Source organism: Sylvia atricapilla, chromosome 2 (genome assembly GCF_009819655.1).
Source record: "Sylvia atricapilla isolate bSylAtr1 chromosome 2, bSylAtr1.pri, whole genome shotgun sequence".
NCBI classification, from domain to species: Eukaryota; Metazoa; Chordata; class Aves; order Passeriformes; family Sylviidae; genus Sylvia; species Sylvia atricapilla.
The window spans coordinates 99,816,907-99,831,456 of NC_089141.1; the positions used below are offsets into that span (position 1 = coordinate 99,816,907).

Below are 14,550 nucleotides of genomic sequence, written 5' to 3' on the forward strand. Positions count from 1 at the left end.
TCTCTCTTCCTCTGTTAGACAAAGTTTCTGCTTTTGATATGACCAAGGCTCAGCTAAGAAGAGCACAGATAATGAGCTGATTAGGAGGCTGGCAAAACTATAGGTTTATCTGACTTGTGTATTAAAAGAAAAGATAGTTACTGCTTGTTTAGTAAAGACACAGGAAACTTGTAGTTTTTATGTATTCTTTGAACCATTGGCTTTTGTGGAACATTATGTGTGTAGTTATAGGTCCTATAGGAATAGGAATTATATAATTAAGGAATATATACTTTATATATATATTCCTGTAGTTGAGTAATATATATAAGTATATATTCCTTAATTAAGGTAACAAACATTTTTGTTATGTTAATTAAGGAATCAAATGTCCACCTGTGATAGATGACTGAATGACTGGAGGTCAGAGCCAGAGCTGTACATGTTTGTTAACTCTGATGTTTCCTGGCTACCAATGCCTGATAACTGTCAGCTTTAAGGCTTGGAAGAATCAATCACCCAAGTACAGGGTGAACTTTGCCTATGTGAGTAATCCAAGAAGACAACAGGGCAGAACGTTCCAACAATCTGGATTTTTATTCTATACGCTACATAAACACAGAATAAACTATTGTTCCCTCTGAAAAGCTTATCATTTGGCTTGGTAAATAAAGCCAATTCCATAGTGTTACCCCCAAGGGCACTTTTCAGTAAGAACAGTTTGAAAGCTGTCATTTCAAATCTCTGCAATTTTGAATGAAAAGAACTGCTAACAAAATAAATGAAAATAGTTTTTAAGGAAGACAAGAAATGTGTTTGTCATTTGCAGTGCTGCTTATTTCTTTTAATCCTAAAGGCATTTTTGCTTCAACATTCAGAAACAATAACCATTCTAGGAAAAAACCTTAGAATATTTGGTCCATATAAGTTTTTTGAATTCAGTGCCATTTATTCTGCAGTGTAAGGTACTGTACAGCTCTAATAGAACATCAGCATACTCTTGTGTGGGTGCCTTTGGTGCGTTTGCCTTTTTGGCACCCACAAGCCTCCTGTCTGCACTGCTGGGGCTGCCTTCCCTCCCCTTACACTGATTATCAGCCAACCCCACTGAGGGCCCAGCCCACTGCCCTGTGCAGAGCTGAACAATCAACACAGGCAGTGTCCTTGTCCCTGCACAGTGCACACCCCAGCCTGGGATAACATCATCACAAGCAGGAGCAGCCAGTGGGGGCATGGAGCATAAGTGCATCCTCATGGCAGCTCTGCACCCCACACATCCTTCCCTGGCCCTCCCACCCTCCTTTTTTTTTGGGTGAGGTATGTCCCTCACCTGCTTGAAAGTAATGCCATTAGAGTTGTCACCTGACATCAGCTGACAGATCTTTGCATGTGAACTTGTGTCAACATCCTCTGTGCGGCACGATTGCAGGAAAACTAAAAGCCAGACAAATGGTATGGTGGCATTCTGGACATCTGTTTTTGCACCAGGTAGAGATGATGTGAATTCTGCCAGCAGTGTTCTGTGTGGTCTGTTGGCTTGCTCATGCTGTGTGCTCCAGCCATGCTCTCTTTCTGCTGTTGGAAAAGATGTGCAATCACAGTGTACTCAGAGTGATCAGCATAATATCAAGGAAGGCAAACTATTATGGGTATTTCTTAATGTTCTATGGGTGGTTCTTAATGTTCACGTGCGTTAGTTTTAATTTTAATTTGCCCTTCAGTTTTAGTTGAATTTAAAATTCTGAGCAACCCTTGTAAGATGGAATCAGTTTTAATTTTTTAGTGTTATTGCTAATTGACATAATTGCTTGTAGCTTAAGCTATTACTGTAAAATACATGTCAGAATGGTGTTAACCACAAGTGTTTCCTGAACGTGCAGAGATTAGAATATAAGAATTTGCCTTGTAGCATGATTTAACATATGCTGTCTGACTACCTTAATTCATGTTTTGGAACATGGGTACTTGCCACATACAACATCACGTTCCTCATGGGATAACAAATACAAAGAAAAGGATAGTGCATCCATTTCCAATAGCCCAGTGGACAAGACCAGTTTGAACAGAAAAGTTCATAAATTTTTAATGAGATAATTTTTCACAATCCTTGCGCCATGTGTTCTGTACATACCGTGCTAAATAAAATTGAGATTGGTTGTTGTGCTTGCCTGGACACATGTTGTGTGGGTGTCATTTCTGCCAATAGAAGTGGAAAAAGAGAACAGGACAGAGTGCCGATTACAGCAGATGCATCTGACTGTTGGAAATAATTCAGTTTTCTGACTAGTGTGTTTGCTGTTTCAACACCAGGGCTTCAAAATTGCTTGTTTTAGCAACCTCTTAATTTCTGTATGGTGTGTAAGCATAGAAATCGTGAAACATGGGATGGGAAAAGACCTCAAGAAATCCTCTAGTTTTTCCACCTACTCAAAGAAGGCATTAAAAATGTCTGTGTCATTCTTGACAGGTGTTTGCTTAGTATATTCTTAAAACTCTGAATAATAGAGGTTCCCTAGTGTTACATGTCATTAAGATTAGAATGCTTTACCTTACATCTAACTTAAATGTGCCCTGTTTCTATGTAAGAAACTGACAACCTCCTCCTCTTTTTTTTTTTCTTACATCTTTTCCCTAACATCTCTCCTACCATGTTCTGAGTTGTTTGAAGTCCTTTCCTGAAATTTCTGATTTTGCTTATTACTTTCTGCAGCATGATGCCTTTGCAAATGATACTGTGTTCATAGTTGCTCTCACCCAAATCTCCTCCTATCTTCATCTTCTAATCTGTTCCTTCTCACTGTTTAATAGTTTGTCTAATCTCCATGACTTGCTTCTCTTATTTCTGTATTTCTAGTACCTCAGCACAATTTGGAAGAAGGAACAATAAGCAAAACCCTTCATCACCAAAAAAATAATTGTTCCCTTAGAAAGATATGCTTTCCTGAGCTGTTAGTTCTGTCCATCATCTTTCTGCATGGTGTCACAGGGTCAGAGCAATATTGGATCCATAAAATGCATCACCCAACACTAAAGGTGACACTGAAGCCCATGAAGATAACTTTGCTTTCTGTCTGGCCACATCAAATCCATGCTGCAACTGGTCTGTAAAGTTAGGGGTTGATTTTTCAGGCTACATTAGCCAGTTTCTGGGCATATTAGCTCCTGTCTGTGACCAAGTTCTGATAGACTGGCTTGGAGAGAGGAAGACGAAGCTTTGACCTGTTGGTTCTTCTGATGCACAGGAGCTCATGTGCTGCCAGGCTCATGTGTTACATCAGCACCTGCTTATTTCTATTATGAGACAATTTTTTTTCCTTTCCTCCCCCCTCCCTTTCAGTCTGGGGTTTCCCACATTTTGACTGTCCCATTTCTTCAGTGCAGCTCCTGATTATCTTCCCTCTGTTCTTTAAACACATGAATGAAAGATTTTCCACTGCCAAGATTAATCAGATAGCTCGTAATTTAAAACAGAAATGAGGCTGGCTAAGCAGTTCTAAGTATAGTAATATTTCAAAATTCACTCAATCCCCATGTTATAAGTAAAAAAAAAAAATCATTTTCAGCTATTCTGCAGCAGCACCACTAATGTTCATTAGACTTTATGGGAATAGATATGAATTCTTATGTTCAGACAGCTTTGAAATATCCATTCCTCATCATACTCATCCTGTCTTTTAGTTTACTGACACTTGAAATTAGTGGTATCTTGCAAAAAGTAACAGCAGTAACCTAGGTCATTAACAAATTTATAATTTTTAGAATAATAATAAAAATTAAAAATGTGTTTAAATATACAATATATTAATATAAATATATAAATATAAAAGTATAAAAATAGTAATAATAATCATCATCTACATCTGCATCCAAATTTTTACTTCAAGTCATAGAAAATTAGTATTCCACAGGGGTGAATGAAACTGTGCTTCTTCATGCTAAGCTTCAAACTTCCAGAATACTAAAAAAAAAAAAAAAAATTAAATTTTTAAATTTACAACTTTACAAAAATGTAGTTGAATGAGAAAGGCAATTTTGGCAGCTTCTGCAAAGGAACTCACATATAAAGAAAAAACATCTATTGCATTTAAGTAGCACTTATTGATTCATGAAATAAACTTATGCCTTATTCTTCTGCAACACTTTGGAATTTTTACTATTTCTTTATTGTTCATGCAATAATTGAAAGACTTCTAGTGATTTCACTGAAGGGAGTTTTAAACTGTGCTTTAATGCCACATCCCAATAAGAAAGCATTTCGGAAATGCTGCTTCTGCATTTCAGTCCCAAAAGTTTGTCTCAGTTTAGTAAGGAGCTTCAGTAAGGAGCTGACACATGTGGAGTCTTATTGCTGAGATCTGTCTGTCCTGTCCCACCTAATTGTTAATTATTTATTTGAAAACAGTAAGACTTGATACTTTTTGAAAATAGTGTCAACATGTGTCCGAGAGCACTTCTACATGAAAAATCCAGTAACATTATTGTGGTGCTTGGCTGACTTTTAATGAAAGGAGGAGAATGAAAATAGAAGTTGAAATTATTCCTACAAATGGATTTTCCAGTATATTCACTCATCTCTCAGTGGTCATAATTGTTAAGCCTTATGACAGTAGGGAAATTTTGGTACAATTGCAAATAAGTATTTTAAAATTTTTTTTGGTTTATTCTTTAAAAAAAATGATGTGGATAAAGAAGTTACTTTGGACATGCTTTCTGATCCTAATTCATGAAGAACCTTGTTGTGAATGTGATTCTAGAACAGTTGGGAAGCCAAAATATGTGGAGTGAGCCAAGTGCAGATATAAACAGTTTTGCTGATTTTCCTAGACTCCTGCATTTTATAGTTTTGAGGAGATGACCATTTCCTTGCCAAGCCCGGGAGGGAGTGTTCTTAGATAAGAATACCGTGTAGTTTTTTGACCAGTTCAAAAAATCAAAGACTCGAGTAATTAGGATCAGACCAGAAGAGCCTAGTACACATGCATGTGTGGTGTTTCTAAAGTTGGGAATCTTCTTCTGCAAACAGCACCTCAAGTGAAATTTAGTGTAATATTTTAAGAGCTGACATGGCATACTGACAGTTAACTTTTATCAGTCTGTTTTGATTACATAATAACATACAGAGTAATAGCAAAATATAAATAATAGAGTAATATATTTAGCATACAGAGTAATAGCAAAATTATAAAACACCACTGACTTGTGAGGATAGTAAAGGAGTCATTAAAGCAGACATGCTGACTTTCACTGTTGCATCAATGAAAGCTTGCATTTCAGTAGACAAGCAGTTGTTGGAGTCATCATTCTGCAGCAGGGGTTGTAAACAATTTGCTTCTATATAAATAGACATGACCTCTTACTGCCAAAATCAGTGGTGATACACATACTGGTTTTAAAATGGGATATAATCTTTCACACTGTTCCTCTGACAGGCTTTGCTCGTAATCTCTCTGAAGGAAACAATGCTAACTATACTGAATACGTGGCTACCAGATGGTACCGCTCACCTGAACTCCTGCTTGGGTAAGTACAGTTTGAGAACTGCCATAATAAATCTCCACTGATTCTATACAGGTTTTCAGCACCTTTTCTAAGCTTTGCCTGTGGGGAACTGTGTTTGATTTAAAGGCAAGATGTCAAGAGGCTTCCAGATTTTCAATCATTTTTGTTCATTTCCAGCAAGTCAGTACGAATCATTGACATATTGACCTGTCTTGAGCTGAGCAGTGTTTAACTGATTAAAATATTAGGCTGAATTGTAACAGATGTACTTCCAGCTCCAGCACTCCCATCCCCAGTTCTTCCAGAAGGAGTTTCCATGGTAGTCCTCTAGCCTGGAATGTTCCATCAGCCCTCTGTGGACATCACATAGCGATGGCAGTACAGCTTTCACAATGCAACATTCCTCATTATCTTCATCCTTTGAGTCAGAACTATATTAGGAAGAATTATTTTGCTCAGAGGTGGTGAGGCTCTGGAACAGGTTGCCCAAAGAAGCTATGGGTGCCCCATCCCTGGCAGTGTCAAGACCAGGTTGGATGGGGCTCTGAGCATTCTGATCTACTGGAAGGTGTCCCTGCCCAGGTGAGGGGGATTGGAATGAAATGATCTTCAAAGGTCCCTTCCAACCCAAAACTTTCTATGATTCTGTGCTTGGATTTTTATTTGTAGTTACCTTTTGCCAGCGCTGCTGAAGTCACTCAAATAGTTTTACTAGTTAGGAAGAATTTATTGAAGGAGGCTGTATAAGTCATTTAAATAAAGCACTGAGAGGTTAGCATTGCATTGACTGCAAAAGTATTAGTTACATGAGTAGCCTCAGCCAGAAAAGTAAGTTTTACTCTTTTATTCATCTGGAAAATGAACATTTTACTGCCTCACAAGGTGAAATAGATTTTGAAGTACTAAATGAACAAATTCATAGGACTCAAAAAGGCAAAGGAAGAGGAAAAAAACAAAGTGGAGATTTATGATATGTGATCTCCCCATTACAGTCAAGTTATCAGGGCATTTATCTAAACTATGTGAACACTCTTATGGAATACAATTCTAATATACTGTGCATGTGTATTTATATATACATATTCTTAAAATAAGGAACTATTAGCAACAGGATGTATCAAAAAATTTCTGGTCACTCCTAAGGGGCATTAAGCACCATATTAAGTGATCCTGGGAAACAAGTCTTTTTTGGAACCTTTGATTAACACTAAACTAGATATTTTTTTGAACAGGTAAATAATGAAGTAATAATTGTTCTGTCAATAAAGTCATCCGGTATTCCCAGAGCTGTGCTAATCTTAATCAAATTTGTTGGCAGTTGTTTTCTTTCATGCATAATAGCATCTTAAAATTGCCTTTAGAAAATTCAAAGCTCAATTTTTCATGTTTTGGAGAAAGCATTAAAGCTTCCAGTGATGTGTGTGTGTGCATATATAAGTATAAAAAAGACCTGGAAAAACAGCATTAATTGTGACCTTTTTAGATAAAAAACCATTTTTTTCTGTCTCTGGTACTAATGAGGATTTAGGAAGAAAGGCATGAAAAGTTTGACTGACATAGTATTAGTCTGACCTGCTGTTTTTGAAACTGTTTTGTTGGCAGAGGAAATTTAGCAGGAATTATGTGTCTGTTTGTAGTTGACTAAATCTGTTTGATTATCTTCTAGAGAAAGGGAGGGGATTTATGTATTTCATGTTTCAATTGTGCTGATATCTGTTTTTAAAGCCAAGTTTTTCTGGCAAAGTGATGCCTGTTTCTTGGCAATCCTGTTCTATTTCCAGGCATTCGTCTTTCCCATTCCCCCTTTCCTTAAGTTTACTAAAGCTTTATAAGCATCTAATATTCAAAAGTCTTCACAGGTTTATTAAATACATTCAATTTAACAAATACCGTTTTACTTCTTCAATTTTTAAAATGTGTCCCAGAGAGGTTTTTGTTTAGTGATAACATTCAAGACTTAAATTTCAGGAGAGGAAAGAAATTGCTCCCTAATTATTCACAGAACATCTAAAATCTACTCGCTTTGGAGAGCCTCGGGTAACAACAGTTAGTGGAGTGCTCTGTACCCTTTGATGGCAAAATATTGCTAAAAGCCAGTAGATTTTAAAGTGTGCTAAATTACTAGGTAGGAAGCATGTTTTGGAGGATCTAATAAATGCAGGCATAGACTGTAGTGCTTCTGAGGTATGGTCTGTCTGTCCTATTGGAGTTTTTTCATTTCTCCAGCCATGTCACACTTGCATTTTTGCTGCAAGAGTGACAAGGACAAATCTGATAAGATGGATCCTGACAATCAGCAGAAAAGAACTCTCGAGTTTGCCTTTTCAAACAACAACGTTTCAGTTTGTGCTGTCTTAAGAAATGGCTGTTTTCTGATTTGTTTCTGTTTGACTACAGAGTAAACAGTGAACAATTCTTAACTGTAGTTCAGCTTCCTTTATTCTTGAGAGCAAGGAAAGGTAATGGTACATGCCTCAAAGGAGTTTTACCCCATCCCTCTATTGTAACCCTAGCTTGTTCTACAGTACCCCAGTCTACAGCAGCCTTTTCCCCATTTCACATTTTAGTGGAGAAAACTGTGTATTAAAGGAGTTCCAAACAAAGTTCCAAACAAAATTTGGGGTTTTGTCATAATAAAAAGGTAGGATTTTTACCTGCACTCTCACTGTTTTGCCTGTAGAACCTCAGTTTTTCAATAGAGGCACAGAAAGAGCAGATCCTTGGCTTTGGGGTCCATTCTTGCCTCTGTTGCCTTGTGCACTGAGAAAAAAACCGAGGCCTTACTTGTCATTGTGACCTAGTGTGTGGGTTGGACTAGCAGCATCCTGTCAGTCCTTTCCTGTCAGAAAGGTCAAACATTGAGTCTCTCAGTGAATCCACAGGGAGCCACTCTGCAGGATTAGAAAGCAAATTATGAGCACCGCTGAGTAGCAGTGGTACTTGAGGAATTGTGACATGGTCTGCTTTGCCTCTGGTATCAGTTTGTCAGCAGTCTCTTCCAGTGGGGCAAACTTTTGATTTTGGGATGATTGTTGTGAGAAGACTGCAGTGTCTCGTGGCACATTCTCTAAGGCAAGTGGTTCTTCAAGTTTTGATGCCCTACTTTGGCTTTCCCAGCTCCCACAGAATTCTGCAGCAGGCAGCTCAGTAAGCCTGTGGTTTCACTTGGGCTATTGCCCAGCTAGAAATGCTTGCTCACCTTCATCCAGCCAAATCACCATCAGGGTTTACTGCTCCTCCCCAAAAGTGAAGTAAATAATCATGAGTAATCAACAGGGAAGTGTCAAACTTTTTTTTTTTTAGTTTGAGGATGTCCTTTCTCTAAACATCATTCATCAGCAGCATCAGGAAGGAGTGAAGAAGACAGATTCAGGATAGGATTTGTCGCCTGCAACTCTTGGTGCTGTCTTAACTCCAGAAAGCTGTAACTTAAATCTCTTGAAGCAGAGTTTCATTTAATGGATTACAAGTTTCAAAAAGAAGAGACTCAGTTTTCAGTTCAATCCTTATTCTAGTCTTTATTATTACTACTTTTCTTTTGTTTCTTTTTTACACGAAAAGAATTCTACTCATTCTGTTCAAAATCTAAACATTGGAAAGACATTATTGGAATAATATGGATGTTTACAAATTTTTTTTACAAATTCAACATGCAAGAATTTGGGTGTGTAAAAAAGAGTTCTCCCCAAACCCTAACATGTGGCTTTGCTCCCAAACAGCAGTTACTTTATAATGCTTTCACTGCTTTCTCATTTGTTTTTTCTAAGGAATATTTTTCAGGAGCAGTCACTGTGCTCTCGCTGATTAAAGTTCTTGTGTATGAAAATACTTTTGAATTTTTTTCATTCTCACTAAATAAATTTTTTGTGTTTAAATGCTGAAATAAATATTTCTTAGAATTTCTGTTCTCCCAGTGGCCAGACACGGTATGCCCATCCACCTATTAAACACCATCAAAGAAGAAATGTAATGCAGGAAAACAGTGCAGGCATGAGCTCTAGGGAGAAGGGAAGTTAGTGGTAGTTTAACTGTGAGTGGAGAATAATGAAAAAGATTATTCTTGTGTGTAAGATTTTTCAAAAAGGTCAAGGTCCCTGGGGGCAATTGAGAATTCCTCTCCTGCCTTTTCAAGCAGTGATAGATATGTCAGGAAATCGAATGCAGAAACAGAGGGCTTGGTTTTTGAGGTAGTTATCTTAATAACAAAGTTTATTTTTCTGTGTTGTGAGGAAGTGTGCCATGGGGATATATGGCCAATAAATGGAAGCAGCTCAGTAAGAAGGCAGTGGATGACAAACATTTTCTTTCCTCCTCACAGAGCCCCTTATGGCAAGGCTGTGGATATGTGGTCTGTGGGCTGCATCCTGGGGGAGCTGAGCGACGGGCAACCCCTGTTCCCTGGAGAGAGTGAGATTGACCAGCTCTTCACCATTCAGAAGGTGCTGGGCCCTCTGCCAGCCGAGCAGATGAAGCTCTTCTACAGCAACCCACGCTTCCATGGCTTGCGGGTAAGAGAAAGCTTTGTTCTTTTTTCTTATTTACTTGTGGAAAGGGCTGCAAAGGTTCTTTTCATTTACATTATGCATTACCTACTGCCTACGTTTCTGAGTAAGTATAGGATATGTAGATTATAAGGCATTCATAAGTCAAAGTAAAATTGTGATTGCGCCAGAGGTGAGTATTATAAATACACTTGTTTTCTTGTTAAAAGTTCTTTTAAGATTTTCCTCAATTTCTTTGATATTTTTGGCATGCAGTTTACCTCTTATACCCAATCTAACGTTGCCCTGCCAGGCTTGCACTGTAAAGTTTAGTGACAAAGTTCTGTAAGGTCAGGAAAATTCAGGACTGCTGTCTTCAGGCTAATTTGTTGGGAAAATCTGAGCTATAGATGCTACTCTCGTGGCAGAAGAGCTTTCTGCCTTTTGACTTATATTCCTGGGGAGTTTATGTAAGGCTCATGAGTAGAAAAGCCGTTTCTACTGACAGCATTGTTCTTTTCAAGGGTTTGCCTATATAACATAGTGACAGAGACTCACTAGTGTGAAGATCTACACAAGCTGGGACATGCAATAATACAAAATACCAAAATCAATAAATAAGTAATGGCTCTGTTACTTTTAACAGTACCTGGTCAGTGATTGTTCTCATGTTTCCTTGTAATTCAGTTTTGGTTGTCCTTTCTTTATTGATGAATGTTGCTTGGAAAGGTGAGTTTATGATCTTGATAATATTCTGAATTAATTATTGTAAATCATATAAAGAGACATATGAAGATTTTAGGAAACCTGATCTGTGCTAAAGACTCAAATTTTTGAGTTCTACTCCAAGAAAAAGAAAATGTGAGAATGTGAAAGGGAAGGAGTGGAGACCTAGTTCTGTTAAAACATATTCAAAGTTGCCATAAATTTGGTTTGGTTAACCATGGTAAGAAAAGAAAAGAGTTGGCTTGAGGTGTTAAGGTAATTATTTTAGGTATAAAGATAACTAATTCTGAAGAGGTTTTGTTGAGGTTTGTAGATCCTTCAAGAGTGGAGGGTTTAAAAAAATTATTAGACAAGCATTTCTTGCAAGGTCCTTTTTGTATTTCACCGTTTAAAACAGGATGGGGCTGGATTGGGTTTTTGTATGAGAAAGTTATAACCCCTTATTAGGAAAGCAATACTTCAAAAATTGTAAGCAAAATAAATTACTGCCTCGTCAATGTTATTTTACAGCATTTCTGGTTGTGCAGTGTAATCTTGTTTGGATAAATGCTCTGTGATGTCTTAAGATGAGGATGAAGTATCTTTGTTTTGTAGCTTTAAAACACAGTAATTCAAGAAGACAGCACGGCCCTAATGTGATTAGCACAAGGTTCAGAGTTATGAGTCTCTGTTCTCATCCTGGATCAGTGGTTTATTGCTTGGCCTCAGATGTGTTGCTGCCTCTTTAGTCCAGTCTGTAAAGTCAGGATACTGCTGATGTGGACAGGGCCATATGGCTCCTCACAGAGAGTATTCTTTAGAACTGAAGTAAAGTCTGAATAAGGGTTTAAACATCAAAAATACTACAAAAATTATTTGTTTGAAGTATGATATTAATTAGTTAATTAATGGGAAAAAATGTCCTGTGCTATAAGACAACCTTAAAAGTACATTTTTTCTGAATGTAGCGTAGTGCTTAATAGTGAGATGTTCTGTTGCAGAGTAGATAAGTAGGTATGCTGTGATCAAGCCAGTTATTACTTACAGGCTGGATTTGATGCTGGATATTCTCAAGATAGATGTGGAATTTTATATCCATATGCTTAGATTTTGTGAATTTCTACTTTACCCTAAGTGAATACTACCCTATTGTAAAAGAGGATTAAAAAAACTTCTCTTCAAATGCTCCAGCATGGGTCCAAATTTGAAAACTTTGTCTTTTCTTTCTACTCATATCCTCCATATATATATATGTATATAACAAAGTTTTCCTCACTCCTGAGGTTTAGGGAATATTTAGTGATCTTTCTTCAATTCTTTTGAGGAGGAAAACATCCAGGGTATTTTGAAAACATGAGGAAGTAAAATAATATGGGATCAGAAATTACCAATAGGTTTATGACTTTACAGAAAAGTGTGAGTGGCAATGTAGAGCTGTAAATATCTGTTCTACCCGTAAGTTACAGGAAGAAACTGAACAATTACAGTAAAAAGCCACTGGTGCTTTGCATGGCTTCAGCACATTTTCCTGTTTCCCTGATCATTCTAGATATAAAATCTTCTTTATGATTGCCACTCTGCAGGAAGACACAAACATTTTGCAATTTGGTTTGTGTTAAAATTGGAGGAAGCGTGGAAGCCTTGGTTTACCTAAGTTACTGTTTAAGATCAATATAGCAGACTTGACTTCAAAAAATTCTCAGTTATTAGTAAGCTACTTAAAATAAAGCAAAGTCAAAAGAAAAATACAGAGACTCTTTGGGAATAAAAGCATTCAAGCTAATGTTCTTGCATTTTTCTTCAAAGTTCACATAATGTAACTTATGAAAGCAATGCTAGTACAAGTAATGGATGCCCCCAGCAGTGTGCACTGCTTCTCATGGTGTTGCCAGCAGCATGACCACAGCAGTAACCCTGAAACTTAAACCTTTGAGCTTTTGCCTTTTTTCACTAAAAACACTTGGGAATTGTTTCTTAATGTTTAGTATTTGATTAGTACTGTATTTGCACTCTCAAATTCTCTCTGAGTTATTTTTGACTTTTTTTTTAAAATTAAATGTGTCACTAATGTTAGTTCTGAATCTATTTTAAACCACCTGTCAATCAAAATGCTACCAAAAAAATTGAAGTTGATTAATTCTCACTTGAGAGTGGTTTCTTGGCTGCCCTGATAATCAAGAATACTTTCTTTGTTTGACTAGATGCTTACCATATATGAAGAGTTACTTGTTTTACTATAGTATTTTATAGTTTTCATAAACCACTAACTTTTTCAGTGCTTCTGTAAATAATGATTCCCATTAATTGCATGCCTTGATTCACTAGTTTCTCTTTGTTGAAACAGTATTCATGTCCTACCTTGTTTACATGATCAGTATGTTTACAGTGTATTTTTTACAGTTTCCAGCAGTCAATCATCCACAGTCTTTAGAGAGAAGATACTTGGGAATTTTAAGTGGTGTATTGCTTGATCTTATGAAGGTAGGAAAATGTCTTTTATTTTCTGTCTGTAATATGTAGGAAAATATATAAGTGAGTTTTAACCTTTTTTTTTTTTTTTTGTAATATAATGCATCTTAGAAGGACTTGGGAACTCCCTTTTGAAGTGTTTTGATTCCACCACTGTTTGTAGAAAGATATTTCCTAGGAATCATGAAAATATCCCTTGCAAATGCCAGCAGAGTCTGTTCAATTTAAACTGATTTGCTAAAGCATCATCACCATCCTTTTCAGACTCTGCATTCACACTGACATCCATGCAGAGGCACTGACTGCTGGAGTGGGAGGTCTCAACCCATCCTATTTAGATAGATCCACAGAGTATTGGGCTAACCTGAGTTGTTTTTCATTTGTGGGTGGGTAAGTGTAAGGATGTGGACAGTTGTCAAAGACAGAGTTGACACATGGAGTTTTGTGTTTTTATCCAAGCTCTTAATCTGCTTTCTGTCGTCTCTGCACAGTGTCTGTGTTAGGTTATTCTTCAGTCATGTGTTTTAACAAGTCAGCTAGTTACACATGGCCGGACTAGGTTATGGTCCTGAGAGCTCTTCTGGGGCATCAGGAGAAGCTCATTCCCCACAAAAACATTGGGCTATGCATTTGTGCCATTTTCCTGGGTATGGAACACATCTTCTTGTTCTTCCTACTGTGCTATAGAAACACTCCCATGGTAAGCTGCAGTACAACCCCTCACATCATTTCATACCCAGTAAACTGAAGAAAGAAGTCACAGTATCCAAAATTTGGTTTAGAATCACAGAACCACCTAAGAATTAAAGGTAAAATGGGACATGTATGAAGCATGGATATGGCTAATCAACTCTGAGTGAATTGTATGATCCCAAACCTCTCTGCACCAGTTGTCTTGGAAAGCAATGATGCTTTGGGATATACTTGGGTGTTTACTTGCTTTTAATAGCATTGTTGTAGCCAGCAGAAATCCACCAAATTTGCTCTACTCTTCTTCAACACAGCCAGTTCAAATCCCTTTGATCTCCTTGCCTTATGAAGAGAGCATGACTTTTATCTTGGTTTCACAGAGTTGGAAACATGATATACTCCAGTGCATATAATTACTGTTTTTGGTATTATACTTTCTCCTCTATGTTCTAATTCACAGAAACTTTTCTTCATAGTTAACTATAGCTCAAGATCTGGTAGCATATATTGCAGAACCGAAACTGCAAGATCAGTCTTAAGACCATTGTTGTATGTGCTGGGGGAAGGTTTATTTTCACTTTATCCTAGATTTTATGTTATATCTCAGTGTATTTTAGGTTTTTTTGAAATGATATAAAAGTTGCAGAGTTGTGAAATGAAGCACTTGAGTTTCAGGGAAACACAAGTTTCCAAATAACTTCATTTTTTCATCTTTTCTGTCCGTGTT

The 14,550-nt window shown here is 37.2% G+C and overlaps 1 protein-coding gene across 2 annotated transcripts in view; it reads left to right on the forward strand.

Moving 5' to 3' along the window:
• The window catches only part of CDKL5 (cyclin dependent kinase like 5), a 126,543-nt gene that overhangs the window by 85,227 nt on the left and 26,766 nt on the right, over nt 1-14,550 (forward strand). For both annotated transcript variants that reach the window (XM_066313930.1, XM_066313932.1), the window contains exons 8-10: nt 5,409-5,499; nt 9,797-9,986; nt 13,065-13,145. In XM_066313930.1, the coding sequence (XP_066170027.1) occupies nt 5,409-5,499; nt 9,797-9,986; nt 13,065-13,145 (362 nt within the window). The remainder of the gene's footprint in view (nt 1-5,408; nt 5,500-9,796; nt 9,987-13,064; nt 13,146-14,550) is intronic.